At 40.2% G+C, this 24,183-nt stretch overlaps 1 protein-coding gene across 1 annotated transcript; it reads right to left on the bottom strand.

Annotated features, from left to right (window-relative positions):
• Positions 1-342: 342 nt before the first annotated feature.
• On the bottom strand, positions 343-24,167 carry retreg1 (reticulophagy regulator 1). Its single transcript, XM_056392041.1, has 9 exons — positions 23,892-24,167; positions 22,908-23,014; positions 19,741-19,771; positions 9,129-9,246; positions 8,200-8,284; positions 7,600-7,722; positions 7,034-7,104; positions 5,888-6,011; positions 343-4,692 (listed from the first exon to the last, which is right to left on the bottom strand). The coding sequence occupies exons 1-9, from the start codon at positions 24,089-24,091 to the stop codon at positions 4,169-4,171; spliced, it is 1,383 nt and encodes a 460-aa protein (XP_056248016.1). The 5' UTR covers positions 24,092-24,167; the 3' UTR covers positions 343-4,168.
• Positions 24,168-24,183: the final 16 nt, after the last annotated feature.

Consider the following 24,183-nt stretch of genomic DNA (forward strand, 5'->3'; position numbering starts at 1 on the left):
AAAGTGTCAATTAGCAAGGCAAGTATAACAAGGAGAATTAAAAACACGTATTTTGAAACAATAAATCAAGTCTTCACTCTAAAACTGAGTAATTGTGGAGACTTTAGGGGTTTTGTCCCCAAAAGGAGGCAAGTCCCCTTAATGTGCCTGTCCCCACAACATACATGTTCACAACAGCTGCGTTCACAAACACAGTGAGGTCAAATAAACACAACTACAGTCTGTGTAACAGACTGTGTTTCAACTTATAATGTAGTGGAGTAGAAGTATAAAGTTGCATTGACTTAAATTTAATAAATGAAGAAACTCAAACTCACTGAGGTCAAATAAACACAACTACAGTCTGTGTTACAACATTTTATTGACGCTCTTGAGTTTAATTACATAAAAGTACATTTTGTTAATAATGCATTTTGGTTCCGACCCACCGACATCTTTCCGAAGCAGGTTCCAAGGTTCAAATTTGTCACTTTTAGGCAACTGCATGGAAGCCGCCTTGATACAACTGGAAGGTCAATGAAAAAAAAAGAACCATTTCATCAGTTTTATACATTTTTAAAAAGGTCTTTATTAAGTGAAGCCTGAACCTGCCTCAGCTGTTATTCAGAAGTTGTCTGTGTCTAATACGGTTATTACATGTGAGCTAAAAATGAAGTGCAGCCACTACAAAGTCCTCTCAGGCACTGATAAACAAATACTTCTATTTTCATCTTTACACTTATGCTAGTACAAGGCATTACATGATTAATTCAAGAGGATACATTAAACATTGCTGCGTGTCTTTATTATAAAAACAATGTCTTTTCATGTACAAGGCATGTTAAAGAAACTCTCCCGTCATTCTTCTCCTTACTTCAGTGAATCCACAAGTGATGCTTGACACAGCTATGTAGGTGTATCTTTAAATAATGGTTAAGGTGCAAATGGAAATGCGCCATTTTACTTTCAGTGCCCTAAAAATACATTTTCCTTTGTTTTGAGTGTGATCCTGGATGATCCAATGACATTAGGAGCAGAGGTCTTCGTGGGTTCACTTGGGTCCTGGTAGCCGAGCCTTAACAGGGACTCGAGTCGGGCCAGATCACTATTGCATAGGGTCTAATCGGATTGGACAGAATCCTGTTCTATTGCTGCCGGTCTTGTCTCATGACCAAGCGGATTAACGCGGAATATCTCTCATCTTTGATCACATGGTGCGTCATCATCATGGGAGGAAACATGTTTCTAAAGGCAGAGGGAGAGTGTGAACCATAAAAAACATTTAGGATCGGGTCTAATTTGGACCTGGTCTGACTGTCTCAGGTCTGTTTGCAGTTTGGACTGTTTTTGGCCAGATGCTAACGGGGGATGTTGCAGATCATGATCAGTGCTTTAGCTACTGGGCCATGATAGGACCCAGGACCCTTGTTCTTACTCCACAGGTCTGTCTGTTAAGGCAGATAGATCATATCTCACATAACTTAAACTAAACCCCAGGAAATATGACTTAAGCTGGTCGAGTTCAAGGCATGAATCCCTCTCTTGTTGTTGGCTATCAAGGCTTTCAGGTCTGTTACCAGCCACAAGGCTTGGTGGCAGCTGAATCCCCCAAACCAGAGAGCGGAACATTTTACCAGTGCTACCTGTGCTGTGACAACACTTACAGTACAGCAGAGGATTTGATTTTAGTTCAGCAACAGATTTTATTTGTTCATGGCTATAATAGACAGATCATATGTGACTCATGTGTGACTTGGCCATATTGTACTTTAATAATATTCCCCACAATACTCAATCAAAGTTTGGTTTTGACTAGTTTGAGGATGATGTGGATGCAAAGTAATTTTTCTCTTTGTCCTCTGACGACTCACCAATCTACACTGAAATGTGAAATTCAGGAAGCACTGGAAGTAAAATGTTTATGTTTAAATATATTTCTGTCTCAATGATATTTGCATGCATAGTATTTTGACCTGCTGCATGTTGTAATAAAATAAACGTCCCTTGACTAAATAAGTGTTTCATGAAAAAAAAAAAAAAAATTACATATAAAATTGAAAAAGGAAATAATACAAAAATAAATGTTTCCTACTTTCTAATCTTCATTGTCAACTGTCCAACCAGTAGTATAGTGTTTTAAGCATTAAAGATGATTTGATTGCCTAGTGATTGTCATTCATCATTGGGGTTGATGTTTGTGGAATTCTGGGTAATGTAGTTAGATGAATCGATTCAGCATCAGAGTGAATGTTAGGTGTGTGAGGATTACAATCACAGCAAAAATTCAATTATTCTGGGAAATGTTGTTTTTTTTTTTTTTCTCACTTAGAGTCAGTTTCAGTTTTGAATACTTTGTCATCGGTCCAGACAGAATTTCAGAACATATTCATTGAAATCACATTATTTTAACCTTCTGTTAAGCATTAATAAGCAACATAAATGTTTTAGAACAAACTATAATTAAGCTGTAAGTAGATATAAGGACATTTTAAGTGTGTAAACATAACAAATGATCAATTCATGTAAGACAGTAGTATTTTTTTATTATATTTACTAATTATTTATGATATCAATTACATACAGTGTATTAGTGAAGTATTTATTTTTAAATACATCTTCTTCACTCTCCATGACAACTGAGCAAACCCTATCTGCCACAAGGCCTCGAGATGTGGCTGAAAGCTCTGAAAGAATCTAAGCAAGGAGACCTTAAATTTTTATCCAAACTACTATTTCCAGGGTCAAGAGTGAATCTTCAAGCTCCACATGACTGCATGAGCTTTAAACCCTGTCTGATGATGTGTTAATGTGTATAAGCCGTTAACAAACAGGCTGTGCTGTACTGGTTTTAATCACTCATTTACTGTTAATACAACAGATGCTCAGGGTAGTTATAAACACTTAAAATGCCCTTATTTGCTTATAGCTATGTTATAGTGTTATACTGTTATAAACCATTTATTAACTGTCTATATGCTGCTTATAAATGCTAAATTGACATCACCAATCAAATATGTTTAAAAAGTCAAATGTGACCACACCAATTGATTGAAACCAAGAGCAGGATCTTAGTCCTCAACCCATCAACAACCTTTAATGCCGGGGTCAGACCACACAATACTTTTGTTTTGTGAAGTTCACTGTATAACTAGGTGATAGTAGAATTATTTATTTGGCATAAACAACTACAGGTCGTAGCTCATCGTCGCTCTCACCTTCTGTGATGTACATAAAGTAGGTGATATTTTTCATCCTACAAGCCTTTCTGCAACAAAGAGATAAGAAAACTTATTAGAATCTATTAAACACATCTGCAGAATGGGAGGACTTGCACATTTTTCTAGTTCTAAAAACCTGCCCCACATCTGTGAACTGACCCTTTACCTGAACCAACCAACATGTTAAAGCTCCATATAGTCTAAAGGTAGATGTGCCTCTGTTGTTTGATTATAGATCAGGTCTAGGTTCTATATTAATACTGTGAAAGTATCAAAGCCTCAGTCCACAGAGAAATGCACACAGCCTGTATTCAGAAACTGAGCCTTGAAACCAGCCGTCAGGACTTCTGGAACTTTGTGATGTCACAACAAAGCAGTCATTGCTCTCAGCCACACCCCAAGTCCCGCCCACCTCGACCCACCATCCAACCTTGCAGGATTTACTTTCAGCCAGACAGAGGAGAAGTTCTGAACCTCTCTTCTGATTGGCTCACCGACCTGTTGTTACTAGAACTACAGAGAGAAGCCTGAGAGTGGAGATGTAAAAGTACATTGAGATGGTTTTTGGTTCTTAAAACAACAAATATATTGTCTTATGGCTCAACACTTCAAATAAAACACAGGAGAAGAGGAAAATATTGAGCTTTAATATAAGACTCTCCACCTGAGCAGTAGGCTAATCTGTAGTCTGTCGGTTCAGGCCTACAGCAGGCTGATATTGTGTAGTCTGATCTCGGCATTAGTTCGGGATGATTCTGATTAAAGCGACATCACCTTCACCTCTGTATTTCACATACTGATCAGTTTTGAAACAATGATGTTAGCGCTACAGGAAAAAGATAAATGGAAACGTTGTTTTTCCTCACAATTCCCCCAACAGTCCTCTGTGGCCAGAACACTCCCATCTCCTCCACATGTCCTCTGTAACCTCTTCTTCTCTTCTGTCGACCGGACTTTTCATCAATCAGTGATCAGTGGCGTCTGAGGAGTTTGGTGAAGAATCCAGTTGAGGCTGACTTGTCGCTCTTGGCCTGTTCCTCCTCTTTGGTCTGGACCTTTTCCTCTCCCAGCCCCAGCTCCCCTTCCAGTTGCTCCAGCTCCGACTGGTCCAGCAGCTCAAAGTCCTCAACCTCGCTGTCCGACTCCTCGGCCAGCTCCAGCAGCCTGGTGGAATCCCGGAGTCTTGACCGCTCCGGGTCGTTTCTCGGCGCCGTGAATCCCACCGCTGCTTCTATTCTTTCCTGGATGGCAGCTGTGACCGCGGCGGTGATGAAGTCTCCTGCCATCTGGTTCACCAATTCAAGTGCTCTGTCGGTGGTTTGGTCTTCGTGAGGAGGAGGTGCATGCTTGGATTTCATTGACTGCTGGGGCTGAGTTGGAGGCAGTGGAAGGCCGAGGCTGAGGTCGTCGTCGTCGTCCCCATTGGTCGTCCCACCGTTGTCAAGTGAAGGGAATTCTGGGAGGCCACCAGTGAATACTTCTTCTCTGTCGAGGTCTGTGAGGTTGAGGTAAAAAAGAGTAGCCAAGACATTAACAGGAAGCAAGCACAAAATGTTCACAGTGTGCAAGAAGATTTCTCTAAAGCCCTGCTCCTGGATTCCTCACATGATGAACCCTATCACTTTGGTGATCCTCTGACATTTTTGTGAAATACCTCAACATTTACTCAATGACCTGGCACACAATTTGGTGCAAGTATTCATGGTAACAGGAGGATGAATCCCAATGACTTTGGTGATTCTCTGACTTTTCATGTAGCACCATCATTGGAGCAAACTTTCTATTCATCCAGTACTTTTGTTTTTGACAAAATCGCTGCAAAGCTAATGAGTTCACCATCAGCCTTAGCTGTACTTTGTGTTTTGTGCCATTTAGCAAGGATTAGCATGCTAACATGCTAAACTAAGATGGTGAACATGCTGAACAACATACATGCAACACATAGGGATCACATTGTCACTGTGAGCGTGTTAGCACTCTGACATCAGCCTTTATCTCAAGTCACCACTGCAAAGCCTGCAGCTAGCATGTCTGCAGACTGTGAATCATGTTAATACATCAAACAAATACCAAAACTGCCTTTTTAAATGCATCAAATTAAGTAACATGTTCAAATCTGAGTAAAGTAAAACACAAGAAAATGCAACAATAACAATAAATAAGATTCATTTCTTTAAAGGTCCCACATAGTCTAAAGGTAGATGTCCACATGTTGTTTGATTATAAAGCAGGTCTAGGTTCTATATTAATACTGTGAAAGTATCAAAGCCTCATTCCACAGAGAAATACACACAGCCTGTATTCAGAGTATGAGCCTTAAGACCAGCCGTCAGGACTTCTGTAACTTTGTGATGTCACAACAAAGCAGTCCCCCTCAGCCATACCCCAAGCCCCGCCCAGCATCCAACCTTGCAGGATTTGGTTTCTCTTTGCGTGTTTATCTGAAATCTGCTATATTTTCATTGGATCACTCAGAAAACAGTCAGCTAATCAAAAGAAAAAAATTATAAATGTATGGTAGATTCTCTTTGTATTCTTTACCAAAGAAACTACAGACTGTACATGTGTGACTAAAGAAGTAGCAACACACATTAAACTACAAAACCCCTCACAGCTGTTCAATCAGATGTCCCTATTGATTTGATAACCGTGTGTCCACCTGTGGGACCCTGCAGAGCAGAGAAACGTACCCTCTGAGTTCTCAGTCTGAGGTGTGTGTCCCTCTGACAGGTTGAAAGTACCGTTGTCCGTCCACGTCACATCAGACACCTCTGTGTCCGATACAGACATTTCCTTACACACTGTGGAGTCCAGCTGTGGGCGGGAAACACACAGAGATGTCAGATTTCTAACCTAGGGCAGGCAAAAAGGTTCTACAGTATCTTCTTGTGTGCAAGTTAGTGAACTGGCAAAGCTGAACAATGTAAGAAATAAAAAATAGCAATAAAAGTGCACGCCAGATCCTTTTTCCAGACTGTGTTAATATGCCCATAAAAATGACCAAACACGAAGAGAAAGGGGTTTAAATTATTAAATTTATCAATTAATACATCAATTAACAGGAATTCTCACTCTCTATTAATATTTTTCCATCTCATCTTACATTAATGTTTTTCATTTAACATGTTTTTATGTTGATTTTATGTCTTTTCATGTGAAGCACTTGGTGCATGTAATTTCTTTGTTGTAAAGCACTTGGTGCTACATTTCTTGTATGAAAGGTGCTATACAAATTTTACAAAGTTTATTATTATTATCATTATTATCACTATATAGAACTACACAATATTTGAATAATTACTTTTCTTTTCTAGGTGTGTGGCGTTGCAGCGTCTGCCTGTCGCTGGTCTTGTTTATTTTTTTTAGTGTTCCAGGATTTTCCCAGGTTAATACAAAGAGCTTTTGGAAACAGCAGGTTGACAAATAAATGTTTAGCACACGGTCCACACCTACTGATGAAGGCTGCGAGATGTGGCTAAAAACTCAACAGATTCCCATTAAGTGGACCTTTGCTTTCTCGTCTCAAGCTGTCTAATCCAAATCAAGTCTTTATTTTTGAGACTTAAATCTGTCTCTGGTCTTAATCTACCTCCCTGCTAATATGATGACTCACTTCTCTGCATTTCATACACGTTAATTAAATGATTAAATAAAGGATCCAATCTTGAGACTTTTGAGGGAAGCACAAATGTAATGTGTAACCAGGTGTTTGGCATTCAGTTTGGCTCAGGTCTTGATGCCGTTGTGGATCATGTGAAGTGAATTTCAATTAGCTTTCGCTGGAGCCAGTCACTCAACAGAGACATAATTAGATTGAGAGGAGATTATCAGCCAACCTTGGGAAACATTGAGGAGAGGTCCGACTCGATGCCCTCCTTCTCGGTCTGAGCCTGCATGATTCTCTTCTCTGAGAATGAGGAAAACATGGACGAGACTGAGTTAGTTTTGGAGTCCAATAGTGATACACAAAGTAAAGGAGAAGCTCTAGGTGAATTAAAAAGAAGTAAAAAAGTAAAAATGTAGGCGTGTGCACACTGTATATACATCTATATTCAGTGCACATTCCTACATCTGATATTTCAAAATAATGAATAATTCAACGCTGCTCTAAACACTCTTTCGCACTTCTTTCTTGCAAGTTTCTCATTTGGAGTAAACTGAGGACAAACTGGGTCGTTAGCGTGAGCGTGAGCCACTAAAAGTGGTCATCAATAGTCAAGAGCGCCACCTGGGGAACACTCAACGTCATCAACAGAAAAAAAAACCCCACAGTTTCAACCACACTGACTGACAGTTCTTTATCAAGTTCATAACAGAAACAATGAGACCCTTTGCACTAACAATGCAAAAGAAGTAAAAACATGTTGATTAATGTTTAATATATGTCGTATGTAACATTTACCATGGTTCTCTTTGATTTTCCGAAGAAGCTCCCCGATGCCAAAGTCCAGCTTCTGCAGAACTGGCTCCAGCCACAGACCAACCTCATGGGATGAAATCAGAGGCCACAGGAAGACGCCCAGCACTGCAGAGAGACGCCAAGGGAGAAAATGAATTATTTGTTTACAGAAACATAATTAAGCTACCATCCATAAAAACACATAACAAGGCCATTTTAACTTCATTTGCAGAAACGAGTTGGCTAACCATGTCGGGACACAGTGTGAGATAATAATCATCATATACACTTTTTAAATCCGTCTTCAAAATCCTCATTAGTTAAGATTATTAGATTAGATAGTCTTTATTGTCCCCAAGGGGCAATTTGGTTTGCAAGAGAGTTCAACAAAACCAATACGCATCAAAAAATTTAATAATACAATAAATTAGCACATTAATCCATTTAACATACAGCATAATAAGTTACAGTAAGATGTGAAGCACTAAGAGTCCAGCAGCTTATTGCTTTGATGTATCTCTTCTCAGCTGATGACACCACAACGATGAAGCTAGACACAATTAACATGAGTATAAGGTTCTTCAGGTAATCAAGGTGACTCACCTAGAATATACGAGATAACAATCCCTGGAATGTAGCGTCCTAAGACAGCAAAGAAGGTGCACAAGCTGCAAACCAGCAGGCAAAACTAAAGAGAAAGAAACCAAGAACAAGGAGAATGACAGTAAAGATTTATACTGATGTAGTCATTTTCTACTCTCAGTTACAGTATACAGGGAGTGTGAGGAAAGGTTCAACATTTTGGAAAATAAACTTTGTTGTTTTCACTAAAACCACGAATTCTGACTTCAGCATTTCTTTCTTTGTCTATAGGTTTGCTATTTCCTGCTGCTTCTACTTCATATGCTAAGCTAAGCTAATCACCTCCTGGCTTCAGTTCCATAAATAACACACAGACATGAGAGTTGTATTGATCTTATTAAGTCACACAAGCATTTTCCTGTAATAGAGAACTATTCCTTTAAGATCACATATCCCCCTGGTAATGGCAAATGTCATCATGCAGAACGACCAGTTACTTCATTGTCTGATAAGCTGATGCAGATGAGAAAATAGTATAAAACTTTATTTTAAGATTTTCAGAATTGAGAAAAAAATGATGTCACTTTACAGAAATTAACATCAGATAGTTTTCAAAAATGTCAACCTGTAGCGTTGCATCATTTGACTTTTTCCATCTCTAATAATAAAGTGAATTTAGAGACTCATCAGCTGTCTCCACGGTTTTCTTATAAACTATCAAACTGAAACAAAATTCATCTGCTGCATGGATTAAATGATTTCCACTTTCAGAAACAGCCGTTTAGACTACTCCAGCTTCATAATTTCCTGAACCTGCTTCAGAGTGATAAAACCAGTTTGTATCTGAGTGGGCAAAATACCTCTAGAAATCCTGACAACCACATGCTTGTCCACTGTAACTCAGTGAACCATTGAGGTTAGTCTGGGGTCGTCGGCCGTCTCTGCCTCACCTTGCCTGGGTTCTGCTGTTTGAAAGCCGATGTCTCCTGGAGGAAAAGTCTGAGGGAGTCGCTGAGCTGGGGTCCAGTCCCAGACCGGCTTTCCTGGCCCGAGTCAATGATCTCCCAGCTACAGGGAAATTAAGAAAGAAGCCATGTTAGTCATCTTTAAGATAAGTCGCCTTGACAGTGTATAATGACACTGAAAGTCTCTAAAATGATGGAGGACAGGTGGATGGTTGGCCATACAAAGTGTCTGACACAACACACATTGGTTTTGTTTATTGATGAAGCTGTCATTTAGATCTGCATTAACTGAGTTTTTTTGGCCACTTTGAGGCAGCAGGAACAAGCTGTAAAGGCAACACTGGAACACTGACGTATTATCACCTTGTAAGTTGATGATCAATCTCCAAAAGAATTCATTCACACTTTGCTTTCTCTTTGTAGTCTCCTCCTGGACTCTGACATCATCTGACCTACAGCTGTTGGCACTTCCTGTGGCAACAGTGACTTGACTGACACAATATGCAGTGACTCTGCATTAAAAATAATATCATGAGTTGACTTGACCGATAAAGGGATTGCAGGGGTTTATTTGGAGGATTAGAATTCTACTTGGTTGAAGGTCATTGATAAAATTTAGTCCAAGAAAAAAAGGCCAGTTCAGTGCAAATGTCATCGTCTAAATTAAGAAGCCCACAATAAAACTTGAAAGATGACTTAACAGACAGGTGGCAGATGGGATGTGAAAGTGCTTTCCATGCTGTGGTACTGCGGGGAATTCTGGGCCACCTGGTGATGTATGACACTCTCACCCTTCCTTAAAATCATCTCCCGTTTAAGCTCTACTATCAGCCCTCGTGCTCACTTCACATAAAACAGCTATTAAAAGGCACACACATGGCTCATGTGTAGGTAATGTGCGATAAATAGATGAGGGTGCGAGGCAGTCAAAGTCCCACTTCCTCTCTTAGCCACTCTCCACTACCTTAACTAGCTGGATCCCAGTGGGTTTCGTCAAAGCTGAAATGTCGTAAGCGATAAATGAGTAGCTACTGCTCTACTGGACCGTCACAAAGATTCAAGAACATTCAATCCCAAAGTGTTTTTGAAGCATACTGATGGCAGACTAAGCCAAGTGTCCACTGCTGTTCACACAGAACCAATCAAACCATCAGAGTAAGAGAGTGTTCTAGGTAAATGCCTCAACAGGCTTCATCAGATTAAATGACAATGTACTAAATATAAGCATCAACAGAGGATGGAAACTACATGTCCTATGAACGCAGCTGTCCTGGAAACAGCTTGTGTGAAATCACCATGGAGATCTCGTTACTACAACAGCCAGGCAGGTTCTCGCCAGTGAACACAGCAGTGAGGCTCCCCTGCTAATTGGAAACCATATGATTGTGATCTTTAAGGGAGTGTTAGCATATTGAAGATGCACAAGTGATGTGATTGTTAAGCACCATCTTAACAAAATATATACTGTATAACGATATAAATGTGTAGCCTGTCAAACATTTTGCCATACTGTTTATACCCTGGTAGCTACTATTTCAGTATCTCTGCATTTGGAGGTTTTGGCATCCATGTGTAAAAGTACCTTGAATTGAGAAGTGATCATGGAACAGCTGATTTAATGTGGTGTTACTGACATATTCCACATGTATCCCTCTTGCAGACAGCACTCAAGGAAATGTTTGGGCATTTGAAGTTGTGAAAATTAGCGTTTGTTGGCAGCTGCTAACAATGGAAATCCTGTTTTCTCTTGGTCAGTTTTCCTCCCAATGTGCACAGCTGTCGGGCTGAAAGTGTGGAGTTTGATGTCTTGCTGCTGCTGCCCGAGTGTAACATAGTGATCCAAGTGTTTCCTAAAGGAGATGAACTAAACCACCAAAGGCCACTGTCCCTGATAAGCTTTCATCCTTCCATTTTTCCTTCTGAACCCTGTTCCCCTTGAAACCCCATCCAAACCCCCTTCCCCCTCATCATGTATCTAAACATGAGAGGCTACCAGAAGCTACAGTATCTCATATACACCCACTACCCCTCCCACCCGGCCCAAACGCCCAGCCTTGTCTCACATAACCCTTATGACGAAAGGTCAACCCACTGCTCCCCTCTCGACTTCCAGGCACATGCCCCCGTAGGAGGCTGGTTTCCAGGGAAACATGATGGGGCGGACATGTGACAGTGATACTGTGAAGCAATAATAGCAGTAAGGGATAGACAGGATAAGCATGTCCATTCCACGAAAGACATACGTGTCCCTGGAAAGAGGTGCAAATCTCCTTGGATAAAGTGTCATAAAACTTCACTACATCACAGATCATCTGGAGTGTGGAAGACTAGTTTATTAGAGTTTGTTACTAGGTCATTTTTTCCCCCCAATGTGAAGACAAACTCTTTACTTGGAGGACCTCTATTGGTTTGGTGTCATGTTCAGAAATGAGAAAACCCAATTTAGATTTACCTCCACCTTTGCAGTCATAAGTCATGTCAACTTTTAAGCTAATTTATATTTACATTTTTAATGAAAGACATATCCAGAAATGTCCATTTAGCCTCAAGTCCTCCAGAAGTCGGGCAACCATTATGCAGGCTTGTATAATGGTGTGTTCCATTTGGACTCGGAAGTCTGAATTTCCAAGTTCCCTATCGGAAATTTCAACTGAAACGCTTCATGAAGTCGAGTTTCCAAGGCAGAGAGGCGGAAGAACCTCACCAATCCCAACCTTAAAATCCAAGATGGCTGTTCCGCACATCAACAGAAGTGAAAGCTGTAGTAATACACTGCTTAATAGCTCTTCTGTCTTATTTGTGTCTTATTAAATCAGTTGTACTTCTATCTGTGGACATGTTGCCGCTGCGTTTCTATGCAAAAAAAAAAAAATCGCATCATGTGTTGTTAGTAACTCATATTGCTAACACTAACAACAACAAGCAAAACAACAACAATAACAAGCTTCCTACTTGTTGTACCGGAGTCCAACTTTTCAGCTCTGACATCCAAGGAAAATAGAACGCAGCGTAAGTAACAATGTAAACAAAGTTGTCCTGGTAAAGTCAGCTTGCAAGCCAAGTTTTCTGGCAGAATATTGCTACACTTAAATGAAGTCAAAAATCATGACAGTTTCTGGAAAGTTCTACAGAGCTTGTGTTGAGTGGATCTGCATGACAGTTTCACCTACAGTTCAGTTTTGGAGTGGATCAGCTGGAACCCATCAAATTCCATCAAATCCATGACCCACAATATCCACAACCAACAGCAGCAGCTGCCCGACCTACAAGATGACCCAAAATGTCATCCAATGTGTCAGTTTGCTTGTCGTCAATTTATCCCAAGGTTAGTTTGAACTGGTGCACTGATTCAAAATAGTGATTAAACTGAACCAGGACTTTGGCACAGTTTTAATGAACACCAGCCAGGTAATCAGAAACAATATTTACCTGGGACCATGGTATGAGATAACGCATCAGACATTCAGAGAAAGAGGCACCCTATCCCAAACAAGGCTAATGATGCTACTTTTCATTAAATCATGACAGTCGGATATTTTTTAATAGTACATTTACATTAAACAACATTAATATTTCTCCAAATTCAGACTGTGTAGAGTGGATTTGTATTCCCATCTGTCTCAGCCAGTTGAGATTTTTTAACTGTACCTCACTAGTGTTTAGTTCCAAGTTTTATCCAGAAGTATTTGCACAACTTCAGAAGAATAACTGTTATCCTAACACACTTGGGTTGCAAATTCCAACATTTCTTTGTCACATGCTGCATGAGCTCCACAAACAGGTTGGGTACTGAAAAGCAAATATATCATATTTCATTACTCCAGATCATTACAGACCACCATCGTCCACTGGTGTGTCAATCAATCGGTGGAGCCTTTTCACCATGGTATGAAGACCAGTCATCACTCAGACAGAAAAATATCCAACTTTCAACAGGGAACTTGACAACAGCGACGTCAGAGGACTGCAGGCTGGGAAAGAGGGCGTCAGCACCACATGAACAGCTGTTGGGCAGATATCACTTTTTACCCCATCAGTAATCTCTGAAACAACAATGGGAGCGGCATATGTCTGAGCCTCTAACAAGCCTGGTGACAGCACTTTAAAAATAGAGTGAGACGAACAATGCGAGGAATGGCGGCAAAAACCTCCCAGCTCTTCACTTGTGACTCACGGGGAGAGTGTAAATATGTTTATCCACCTGCCTTTGTGGGTATATACCACAGGAAGCCTGACTTTGATGCAACTAATACCTGTTTATTTCTGTGTACAGCCACACATACAGTAGGCTGATGTTAAAGTGTGTGAGTGAGACAGCAGAGTCCCGGCTGATCGAGTTTACAGTTAATGCAAAAGGCCAGTCCGCATGTGAACCGATGCCAAAAGCTACAAGTAATATAAGACAGAGGGGGAGCAACGACGCAATGATGTATACTGTTTTCCGAGTAGATCTGTGCCGTGACGTTCATGTTGTTGATCTATTTAAACTAAAATTGTTATCATCTGAGGTTATAAAGTATGTACGTTAAAACAAGGCCAAACACTGATTACACAAAACAAACAAAAACAAGAACAAGACGGCGGCCCACCCATATGTCAGCTTCATAAGCAGTGAAGCAACTGTCATAAACCTTAAAGGCTCAATTCGCCGAAAAACCCCACAAAAAAAACATGTTTCTCTCTTACCACTACTCTTCTCAAAGCTATTACTTTGGTTCAAACTTGGGATGCTGTTTCTGGAAAGACACGTTGCTGCCGACAGCTTCAAAACTATTCTTTAAGCACAACAAATGAATTTCCATTCACCTCCACTGTTTTCAGGTCGAAGAAATATCTCAAAACCTGGACAAATAAAACCAAAACTGACCACAAGTTTAAATACCACCTGCCATAAAGGGAGAAAATATGTTTTAAGTGTTTTGGGTGAGCTGACCCTTTGAAAAAAAACAAAAGGGAACAAGCTATTTTCTCTAAGTCTTGTCAAGTTTCTTCTCCAGAACACACACAACTCCAGTCGTACCTCAGTCCTGCCCCACGATCTTCAGGAGACATCTCAAGAGCTTCAGGTACCTTCAGAAGATTTGGCGACACAGTTGAAGGCAGCCAAACACAGGATAATCAAGATGGTACTTTTGCGAGGTAGAAGGCAAGAGACGACTACAACTTGTCTTTCCCAATGGTAAAAAACGCAGGCGGAAATTCGGGGTCGAGCCAAACTCAATGTTTTACGTGCCACACGGCGCGAAAGCAGCTTGTGTTTATCCTCATTGAAGCCCCGGTTGGAGTATTTCAAGCAGCCCCATCTAAAAATAACCTGGTCACACTACATTCCAACCAACAGCCATCAGGAGGACAGAGGGATGGGGTTAAGGGGGGTAGAAACAGCAACACACTCCACCACCGCCGCCGCCCCAAACACCACCGCCAACCCAACAACCTCCCAAATACGCCTCCTCTTGTGTCAGTGACATGGCATGGATCAACAGATGAGAGGGGACATGTGTGTTTCACATTCTGACGCAGTGTTGTTTCTATATTGATGACGGTATTTTCTAAAAAAAAAAAAACGGTCATTTACTCAAAGGAAATTTTTGACATTTTGGAAAATGGAATGTGAAGATCAATACCACTTTGATATCAGTATGCTAAATATGAAGGTACTGCCAGCAACTGTGAAACATAGCTTAGCATAAAGACAGCTAGCCTGGCTCTCTTCAAATGAAACAGAATCTACAAACCAGCACCTCTAAAGCTTACATCATATCTCATTCCTTTAAGGAGCTACTTGTACAATTTGCTATTGCTACATAGTCAACGTTAGCATTAGTAGCTGTTTACTTACCAGTTTTGGCAAAAGGTTCAGCCATTGTTGCGTTTACAGGACAACAGTTTATAATACGCCCTCTGAGCAGGGCTATTTCTTTCGGGCAGACTGGATGCTACAGTGCCTCGGTATCGGAAATTGACAAGACAGTCCAACCAGACTGGGGCTAGATGGTTAGCATGCTAACCTCAGTAGAAGAAAAGAGGTGGTAGAATTAGAAGCAAAACAAGAGGGTTGCTTTCCATCAGTGAGTAAAAGATTCAAGTTTGATGTTGGATTCACAACGTTTATTCTAGACTTAAAAGTAAACAGCTGTTAATGCTCACTGTGCTAGAATCAAGAAAAATAAAACTTGATTTTATAAAATACTTGAAACATTTTGATTCATTCTGGAAAAAAAAATGTGACGAAGTGGATTTTTACGGTTTTCACATGATTACGTCATGGTGATTGTATATTAGGAGGATGTTACTACACACTTGGAAGTTGCACAAGTTGTATCTCTTAGGTGTTGCACAGATGGCTCATAGTTAGTTTCCCGGTAAATAATGTTCAGTAAACAGTACAGATGTTGTGGTAAGAAAAAAGCTGGGTAACTGATCTAGAATTGGGGATTCTCATAAAACAACAAGCCAATGAGCTGCTGTCACCACTTCAATCAGCAGTTGCCAGTGCACAGTATATGATAGGGTCAATATCACTGCCAATGCACAGAATGAGTTACGGTCATTTTAAGTACTGAGGGTGATACAGTCATTAGCTACTCATTAGCACTGTTCTACACATACATTTTAAAGCTGCTAAAAAAGATAAAATAAAATAAAAATGTTGTTTATTCATGGATTACAAAGCCTCTAAACAGAATATAAATATTAGCGTGGGAACAGGGGTGCTGTGCCGGATGCAGCGCCCCCCTAAAAGACATATTGCCTAAAAGTCGCTTAAAGTTTACTTTAACTGTCCATTGTTTTACACTTCCTGGAAGCTTTAGTCCTGTAAATCAAGTGTTTTTTTATTTAATCTTATTAGAACTAAATCGCATTTCATTTTACAACCACACAAAATGTGTGACTTTATGATGAAGAATCACAAATACACAGTGACTTGTTTATATGGTATATGACTTCACATCATTTGACTGTGATGAAACACTCGTGGCTGGTTTGCTGTGTTGTTTTCAACCAGTTGACCTCAAGTCCAATCAGAGGGCTCCCTGTGAAACACACACACTCTGTGTCAAGTGATCTGATTGGCTTGACTGCTTCGTGTCACACCTCTGAATCAGTTCCGGCTGTGGAGAAACAGCTGAGTCACACACACACACACACACACACACACACACACACACACACACACACACACACACACACACACACACACAGTGCTCAGGTTTCACAACTCTTGAGACACTTTGTGTTTGTTGTGGGAACAAATAGCAGCACTGAGTCTTTCCTCGAATCCAGTGTCACAAAAATGCAAAACACACACAGTCACATGACGTCTATAAACATTTACTAGCATGACCAATGGATTTTTCAAATATCCACCATTAAAGATGATGATCATGCTCTATATGTGTGTTTTCAATGATGCACTTGATAGTAACTTTATTTATTTGAGGGGATTTATTTATGTCAAGATCTAATTTTCCTGCAACCTACACTGTAAAACACCAAACAGGAATTTAGTGGAATCAACCATTTTTTTTTTCTCATTATCTTGATTAAAAATAAAAATGTTGTTATTTTTAAGTTAATTCAAATTAAAATTTCATAAGTCACACACTGTGCGTTTAAATCAATTTTTTAAAGAAACGGCAGTGTAAGAAAAAACGAAAAACACTCCAAATCCAGCAGGTTCTCCAAACAGAATTCAATACTTCAATGCTATGTCGTAGACTTTCACCACATACAAACAGTGACAACAGGGAGAGACACTGTGGTGCAAACAGCTGTCAGCTCGCATTTTGGGTCAGCAGCTAATCTCCCACAAGCCTTTGCCTGAGACTCGCTCTGAGCCTGATGTACAATTACCCACAAGACACCTCTGACAGACAACAGCAGGTGATGACAACACAGTCCCACCCTGCTGGCCAAATGTCACAGAGAGAGAGAGAGTAAGAGAGTATGACTGATATTTACAAGAAAAGGACAAGATAAACAAAAGATTTTGAAGAATTTAGGAGATACAGGGCGTTACATTGGCCGAGGGGATAAACCACTTAAACCACAACAGCCGCAGTGTGAATCTGACCAGGGTGCTGTGGTGCCAGCGGCGATCCTAGACTCTGGGGTGGAGCCCATGTTCCCTAAACACCTCACATGCAGACTATGTTAGATAATACAATTTACCGATGTCCCCTAAACACCTCACATGCAGACTTTCTGCATAATCTGCGTGATCTAAATTTAATCTACGACCTCAGCTGATATATAAATTATTCCTCAAAATTAAATCAGAAAAAAGCTAAAACCTGCAACAATATGACTGAAAACAACTGCTCTTTTTTCAAGCAGCTGCAGCGTGCGTGCCTGACTAAATCAGAGTTAATTAAATCATTAATTTAACATATTTATACCAAGCATCTTTATGTTGAAAAAGCCCTGATACACACTGCCATCAATATGTCTATCCACCTGTTTACCATGCTCTGGACACAGTTTCAGTTCTTCATAAAAAGTCACAAGCTTGTAGTTAGAGGAGGGTTAACTCAGGGTGGCTCATGCACAGATGCATAAACTAGGGCAGCAGCTAATGATCACTTTAATTACTGTTGAGTCTAATAATTATTTTCCACGTACAGCTCAACGTGACATATTTATTTTCTATCAATCCGCTAATCATTTCAAAACTAATGTAAACACTTGTGTATCACATTGCGAGCATCTGATTTGTCTTGAAACTGAGAGGTGACGTGGTTCAGTCTCAGAGAGTTATTAGCAGTGGGATTAGATTAGACGGTCATGTGTGACCGATCAGCTGTGCAGGGCTGCAGTCCAGACTCAGGAGGAGACCCTGCACTCTCAGACAGGATGTTGTCCTGTATGTTCAACACAAAAACTTCATGGTATATCAGACAGGCATGATTCAAATTGAAGAGAAAGAGTTTTAGAAATATTTCTCAGAGCTGGAGTCGATCTGAAGGCAAAATAATCTCACTGTTTTTATTAACCATGAGTGGGCAGGGTCACAGAGAAACAGTCTCACTCACTTTTACAGTAACGAAGCAGAACAGAGAGTTTATTTTTCATTTGCATCTGCTTTGCTTCTGAAAATCTGGGTTTTTTTTCCATTTTTTTAGAGGAAAATGGCTCTAAAATTCGACCTCAGCAGTTGTTGCAACATGCAGAAAGGTTTATTATTAAAATGATGTAAACACTGTATCCCAGGTTGACCCAGAATCTGAAGATGAAGTGATTTAAACCGAGTGATCGGCACCTTGGAAGTTGTATATCATGTACATTTCAGTTTTCAGCAACAATCCAGATATTTTTCCAACATCTCGACCGAGAGAGTTTCATTTCTGTCCAGGTCTTGAAAGCTCCAGCTGTCAGTCGTATAACAGTGTCAGTGAGTGTGTTTACATGGACATGAGTGTCCTGGTTATGATTGGGTTTTTTTATTCCTCAACGCCAGCGACAGTCAGAGTCGGAGCCATGTTGTTTTCAGGTTGTCCGTGCGTCCGTCACATTGTCGTGGACACGATATCTCTGTAACGCCTTGACAGAACTTCTTCAAATATGGCACAAACGTTCACTTGGACTCAAGAACGAACCGATAAGATTTTGGTGTTCAACGGTCAAAGGCTTAGGTCAGTGTGACTACACAAAACACTTTGTAGCCATTACTCAAGACTTCACACAGCAATTATGACAAAAGTTCACACGGATGGTTCATATTTTCTCTGACTCTGGATAAACAGAGATGTAACCTGAAAGTAGTTTGAGTGACGGAGGCAGACAACCACCAGGACCTGGATTAGCCCTTATCCTGGTTTACACTCTGATTACACATTGTATAGATCTTATCCAGGTTTCTGAACGCCGCTGACTGTCTGTGCAGCTTCAGCTTCAGACAAGTGATGTAACAGAAAGCATCTCACTTATGGAGCAATGAGCAGGATCTTGTCTTTCATTAATCAAACTATATATCTGGTCATTTATTTACAATGGCAGAAAGCATCCAAATGCTGACCCATTCACATGTAGACAGATACAGGGCCACACTTTAACAACACGCTCATGGTGGCAAATACTAAAGAAACATTACTACATGTGTAATAATAAACGCGATATTATAAACTGCTATACGGCAAAGTGGTTTAACGGTTACAGCACTGTCAGATTAACCACTCAAAACAGCTGATTTGTGTTTGTAAACAGCACAGGCGGCTGCAGTAATCAGCGACCAGGATACTGGTGTTTGTCATGTATACAGGGATAAGCCTCAAAGCCTCGTCCGTGAAAACACACACTGGCAGAAAGTGAATACGATTTTTTACTTTTTCATATATATTTCCTTCCTCTTGACTTCTCCACTAATGTCAGCTATATGAAAAACTAATATTTTGAAGCCTTGTTCTCTGCAAAGACTCATTACGCCGAGTTAGCTGGTAAATCAACCTGAGCACTGAAAAACAGCAGAGTTCTGACTCAGCTAACGAGAAGATCCCTGCGTTCGGAGCAGCTCAGACATGGTTTCTGAGCTACGATTCTAATCTGCAGTCGCTGCCCAACACCAAACACACCCATCAACACACATTCAGGGTCCTACCTTGCTGTCATGCTGCGCCACAAGTGAGCTCCTGTGGAAAAGAAGAAATCTATTATTCATCATCACTGAGTAGGTGTCATCATAATAAGACTTTTTTCGGGTCACATTTCTGTCTATTTCCCTAAATTGTAATAGCTCTCTTATACTTTTCATTCTAACAGTGTGCTTCAGTTTCACTGGCTCAAACACCCTCTTACTTTAACCCTTCATATTTAGCATTTATAAGCAATATACAAACATTTGAAAAGTGGAGGCTGCTGTATAAACATATAATGAATGACAAGATATGAAAGCTCCATATTTTCCTCTTCTCCTGTGTTTTACTTGAAGAGTTGATCCATAAGAAGATATATTTGTGGTTTTAAGAACCAAAAACCATCTCAGTGTAGTTTTACTCTCTAATCTCTAATCTCTCTCAGGCTTCTCTCTGGAGCTCTAGTAACAACAGGTCACTGTTTTCAGAGTGATCTAATTAAGATATAGCAGATTTCAGGTAAACACTCAGAGAAACAAAAATCCTGCAAGGTCGGATGGCGGGTCCAGGTGGGGCATGGCCGAGTGTGGTGACATCACAAAGTTACAGGAAGTCCTGACGGCTGGTTTTAAGGCTCAGTGTCTGAATACAGGCTGTGTGCATTTCTCTGTGGACTGAGGCTTTGATACTTTCACAGTATTAATATAGAACCTAGGCTTGTTTTATAATCAAACACATGGACATCCACCTTTATACTATATGGGACCTTTAAATATTCATATAACGCTTATAAACAGGATGGTTACAATTTTGTGTATGAGGGTATCGTCATGCTGAAACAGGACAGGGACAAACACAAAGTCTAGACACAAAGTTAGAAGCACACTGTTATCATTTTGTACTTCATGGTACAGTGGTTGAGATTGTTGACCAGAGATATCAGGCTTAAAGGACAAAATGGGGGATGCAGCAGAGTAAAGCGCCTCATTCTGAGATGCTGTAGATTACAGCTGGATGCAAACCGAGCCTGCGAAGCTACTGTATCTGATCTGCTCATCTCTGAGAGCCCTGAAGTTTCCCTCTGCGCCACCTTCCTCTGTAATTTTGAGACACTGACACAAAGATGTGACTCCTTACTGTTAATGTCTGAGGTCACTGATGCGTTTCCTGCTACTCAACTTAACTGGAACAACTGGAAACATCTGGATGTGGTATTATATACTATCAGGGCAGAGGAAAAACAAAAATATACCAAAAAATGGGACTAGAAATAAAAACAATGATTTGCTTTCTTGGCAGCATTACCGTCAGCCAATAACAAGAGTACAAGGGACAGAGCCACAGTGCTCCTCCTAAAGAGGTGGTGACTAAGTCAAACACTAAAATACATTTCCTGGATGACAGAAAATTAAAGTGATAAATTGCATCCATGTTTTGATTTTGCTTATTCAAAAAAAAAAAATCACTAGCATTAAGAAGACACATCTCAAGAAGCGAGCATCAGGCTGATGAGTAACCGTCTCCTGACTCATGAGGCTAACGAGTCACGAGTCATCAGGGTGAAATCATCTGGAAATCTTTAGCTGGACTCACATCCAGCAGCTCAGATAAAAGCCTCAGCTGCTGCCGACGATTAGAGATTATTTTCATAACGAATCAATATTTTCTCAATGAATCAATGGATCACATCATAGAAAACAGCATTTTGATCCTAGTCGGGTCTTCGTCAGGGCTTATAAACGGATACACACCTGTATGTTGACAGGCTCTATGATGGCAGGTCTCACAGAGCAGCAGTACAAAGGCAATGCATCCAAATACCAACAATACATCATAAAACAGAGCTGTGCTGATTCTCTTCCTGACAATCAACAAATCAATCAATCAATTAATCATTTCAGTTCTAATTCAATTCCTATAATATTTCAAATATTTGATATGATTTGACATAATTTTGATGTGATTACACTGACAGAAATAGATAATGTTGCAACAAGTGTTTTTCCGCCGCTGGAGACAGCTGCGGGCGAGTAAAGAGATGCGGTTTGATGCCGAGCTGCAACTTTTCTTTTAGACTGGTGAGTAACATCTAATGCTGGTCTGTAGTGAAAAGGATCATTAGTGAAAATGACAAACCGTACTGACAAACACTTCAAGTGGAATAAATGTATGATTGATGATGTCGACAGAAGTTTTAGTGATGTAGTAGTATTCAGTCTGTTCCTGCGGCTGTTGTCCAGCTACATGCGTCAGTTACTTTTTTTTACAAGTGAGACAAAGAGACTGTTTGATCCAGAACCAGCGGGTTCAGGATCCACTGCCTAATACTGTATTTATTTTAGCATATTCATATCTATCCTTACTATTTATTATACACACACACCAGACCTAACATGTTTGAATATAAAGAACTTGTATGATCTAAACTAAATGTCCTCTCACATGTTTGTCTGTGTCAGGATCAAAATTCCAGTCCAGTCCTCCCAGTGATGGACCAGCACCTGCCTTTCCTTCTGCATCCGGCCTCATCAATCAACAACCACATCACAGTAACACCTCAGAGTATTATCCCTGCACAGAACACATATTGTCTGTACTGTGATCTTCTGCACATCCTGTTCAGCAGGAGTTTTGTCAACACTTTTGTACATAGTGTTCTCCATAGTTTTATTTTTTAATCTGTATCTATGTGTATTTATCTTTTTGACTGTTGGAGTATTTTAACTTTTTATTGTTATTTCCTGTTAATATGTTTATTGGACACTGCACCAGACATCAGGCCAAATATCATGTCAATAAACCTTATTTTCTGATTCTGCCTTTGTGATGATGTCATCATCCCTTCCTCATGCTGCTGTAGCCTGACACCATGTGTCATGCAGGATCCCCTTGCCTTCTAAATAAAAACAGACTGTTCGTATTACAAGTACTCAAAATTTGTTTCAGTGCTATCAACAATCTTAACTATCAGCAACAAATGCACACATAAATAATAAATTATAAGGGACATGGGGAAAACAACATGATTAACTGGACAGGGTGAAGAGGTGAATTGCTGCCCCCCATGGAGGTGGATCAAGTAGCACGATCTTACACATTACACCTTTAACTGCTTAGACAGACGATCTATGGGGTCTTTTTTTTTCTAATATTGTGACACTGTGAGTGGATATAAAAGGTCTTCTTGTGTCACCTGTGTATCTGAATCGAGCAACATCTCTGACTGTCACCGTGACGACCAGCACAGCCAGTAGGATGGCCAGGAGGCTGTACGCTCGGAAAGGGCTGAAGGCCACAAACCTAGAGAAAAACAAAACAATAAGATAACAAAAATAAATGAAAATAAATGTAATTTGTATTTCTCCACCTAACTTATGTACTAGCATTTGAGGCGCTATATAAAACAGCTACTTGTAATAATAATACATAATAATACATTTTATTTATAGGTGCCTTTCAAGGCGCTCAAGGACACACAGTAAAAGATAAAATGCAAGTACAAGGCATAAAATACAAAATAAATTAGAATAAATATAATATTCATTAAACTGTCAAATGAATGTGTAAAATAAAAACCAGGGGGAAAAACAAGTTTAGCAAGTACTTCCTTGCTAAGCTTGTAAAAATATCAAAACATCAGTGGCAAAACATTCATAACACCTAGATAATATCAGAAATATAACTTTATCCGCTCATTAAATAAAAATGAACAAAGAAAAGTCAAATTTTACTGTTTGTGTATTTTGGAGTCTGGACTCATTAGGGAGACTTATATTAGTAGATATTAGTGTTATAGTACATAAGAAACTATAGGTTTCATTAGAAAAAAAGGAGACAAACAGGATCAGTGCAAACTGACAAAATGCCTTATTTTTCAATAACATAGAAATATGAAGTACAAAAGAACCAAATACTCAGTAATAAAGATGAATAATATAAATGGTATGGCCTTAATAATCGTATGTATTATAGGATTATTAAAGGAGTAGTAAAGATTTAGAAGGGGAAATGATTATGAACTCATCTGAAGTCATAGCAATGTTAGGTTATTATGTTTGTTTGATTTTACTGAGGTTTGGGTTCAAATTAAGATCATAATCATTTTCCCTTTAATTAACAGGAGCTCCGTGTTCTCAGAATGGGTGTGTGGCTGATATCCCTGCGTCATGATGCCTACCAGAACACGGTGTTGGCTGCAGCAAACAGGGCTGAAGTCCTGCACGGTCTCTGCTTCCAGTTGACCAGGCCGGTGAGACGACACCCTGCGCGCCCGGGCAGAGGCGTCTCCTCCTCGCTCTGCGCCTGGCTCGGCGGACCCGGCGGCCCTGCAGCCGCCTCCCCGCCGCCCGCGGTTCCTACTTCCCGGCTCACCAGCATTGGAAAACGACCGGGGCCCCTCCGCTCTACCGCTCCGCTCCTCCAGCAGAGATCGGTGTCAAGTTAACCGGAGAGTTTACGATGGTATTTCC

This window comes from Seriola aureovittata, chromosome 12 (genome assembly GCF_021018895.1).
Source record: "Seriola aureovittata isolate HTS-2021-v1 ecotype China chromosome 12, ASM2101889v1, whole genome shotgun sequence".
Taxonomy (NCBI): domain Eukaryota; kingdom Metazoa; phylum Chordata; class Actinopteri; order Carangiformes; family Carangidae; genus Seriola; species Seriola aureovittata.

Coding starts and splice junctions, on each gene's coding strand:
- retreg1 (XM_056392041.1), bottom strand. CDS start 24,091: ATGCTGGTGAGCCGGGAAGTAGGAACCGCGGGCGGCGGGGAGGCGGCT. Junction 7,723..8,199: donor TGTTATCTCGTATATTCTAG/GTGAGTCACCTT, acceptor GTCTCTCTGCAG/TGCTGGGCGTCTTCCTGTGG. Junction 7,105..7,599: donor GAAAATCAAAGAGAACCATG/GTAAATGTTACA, acceptor CCTCATTCTCAG/AGAAGAGAATCATGCAGGCT.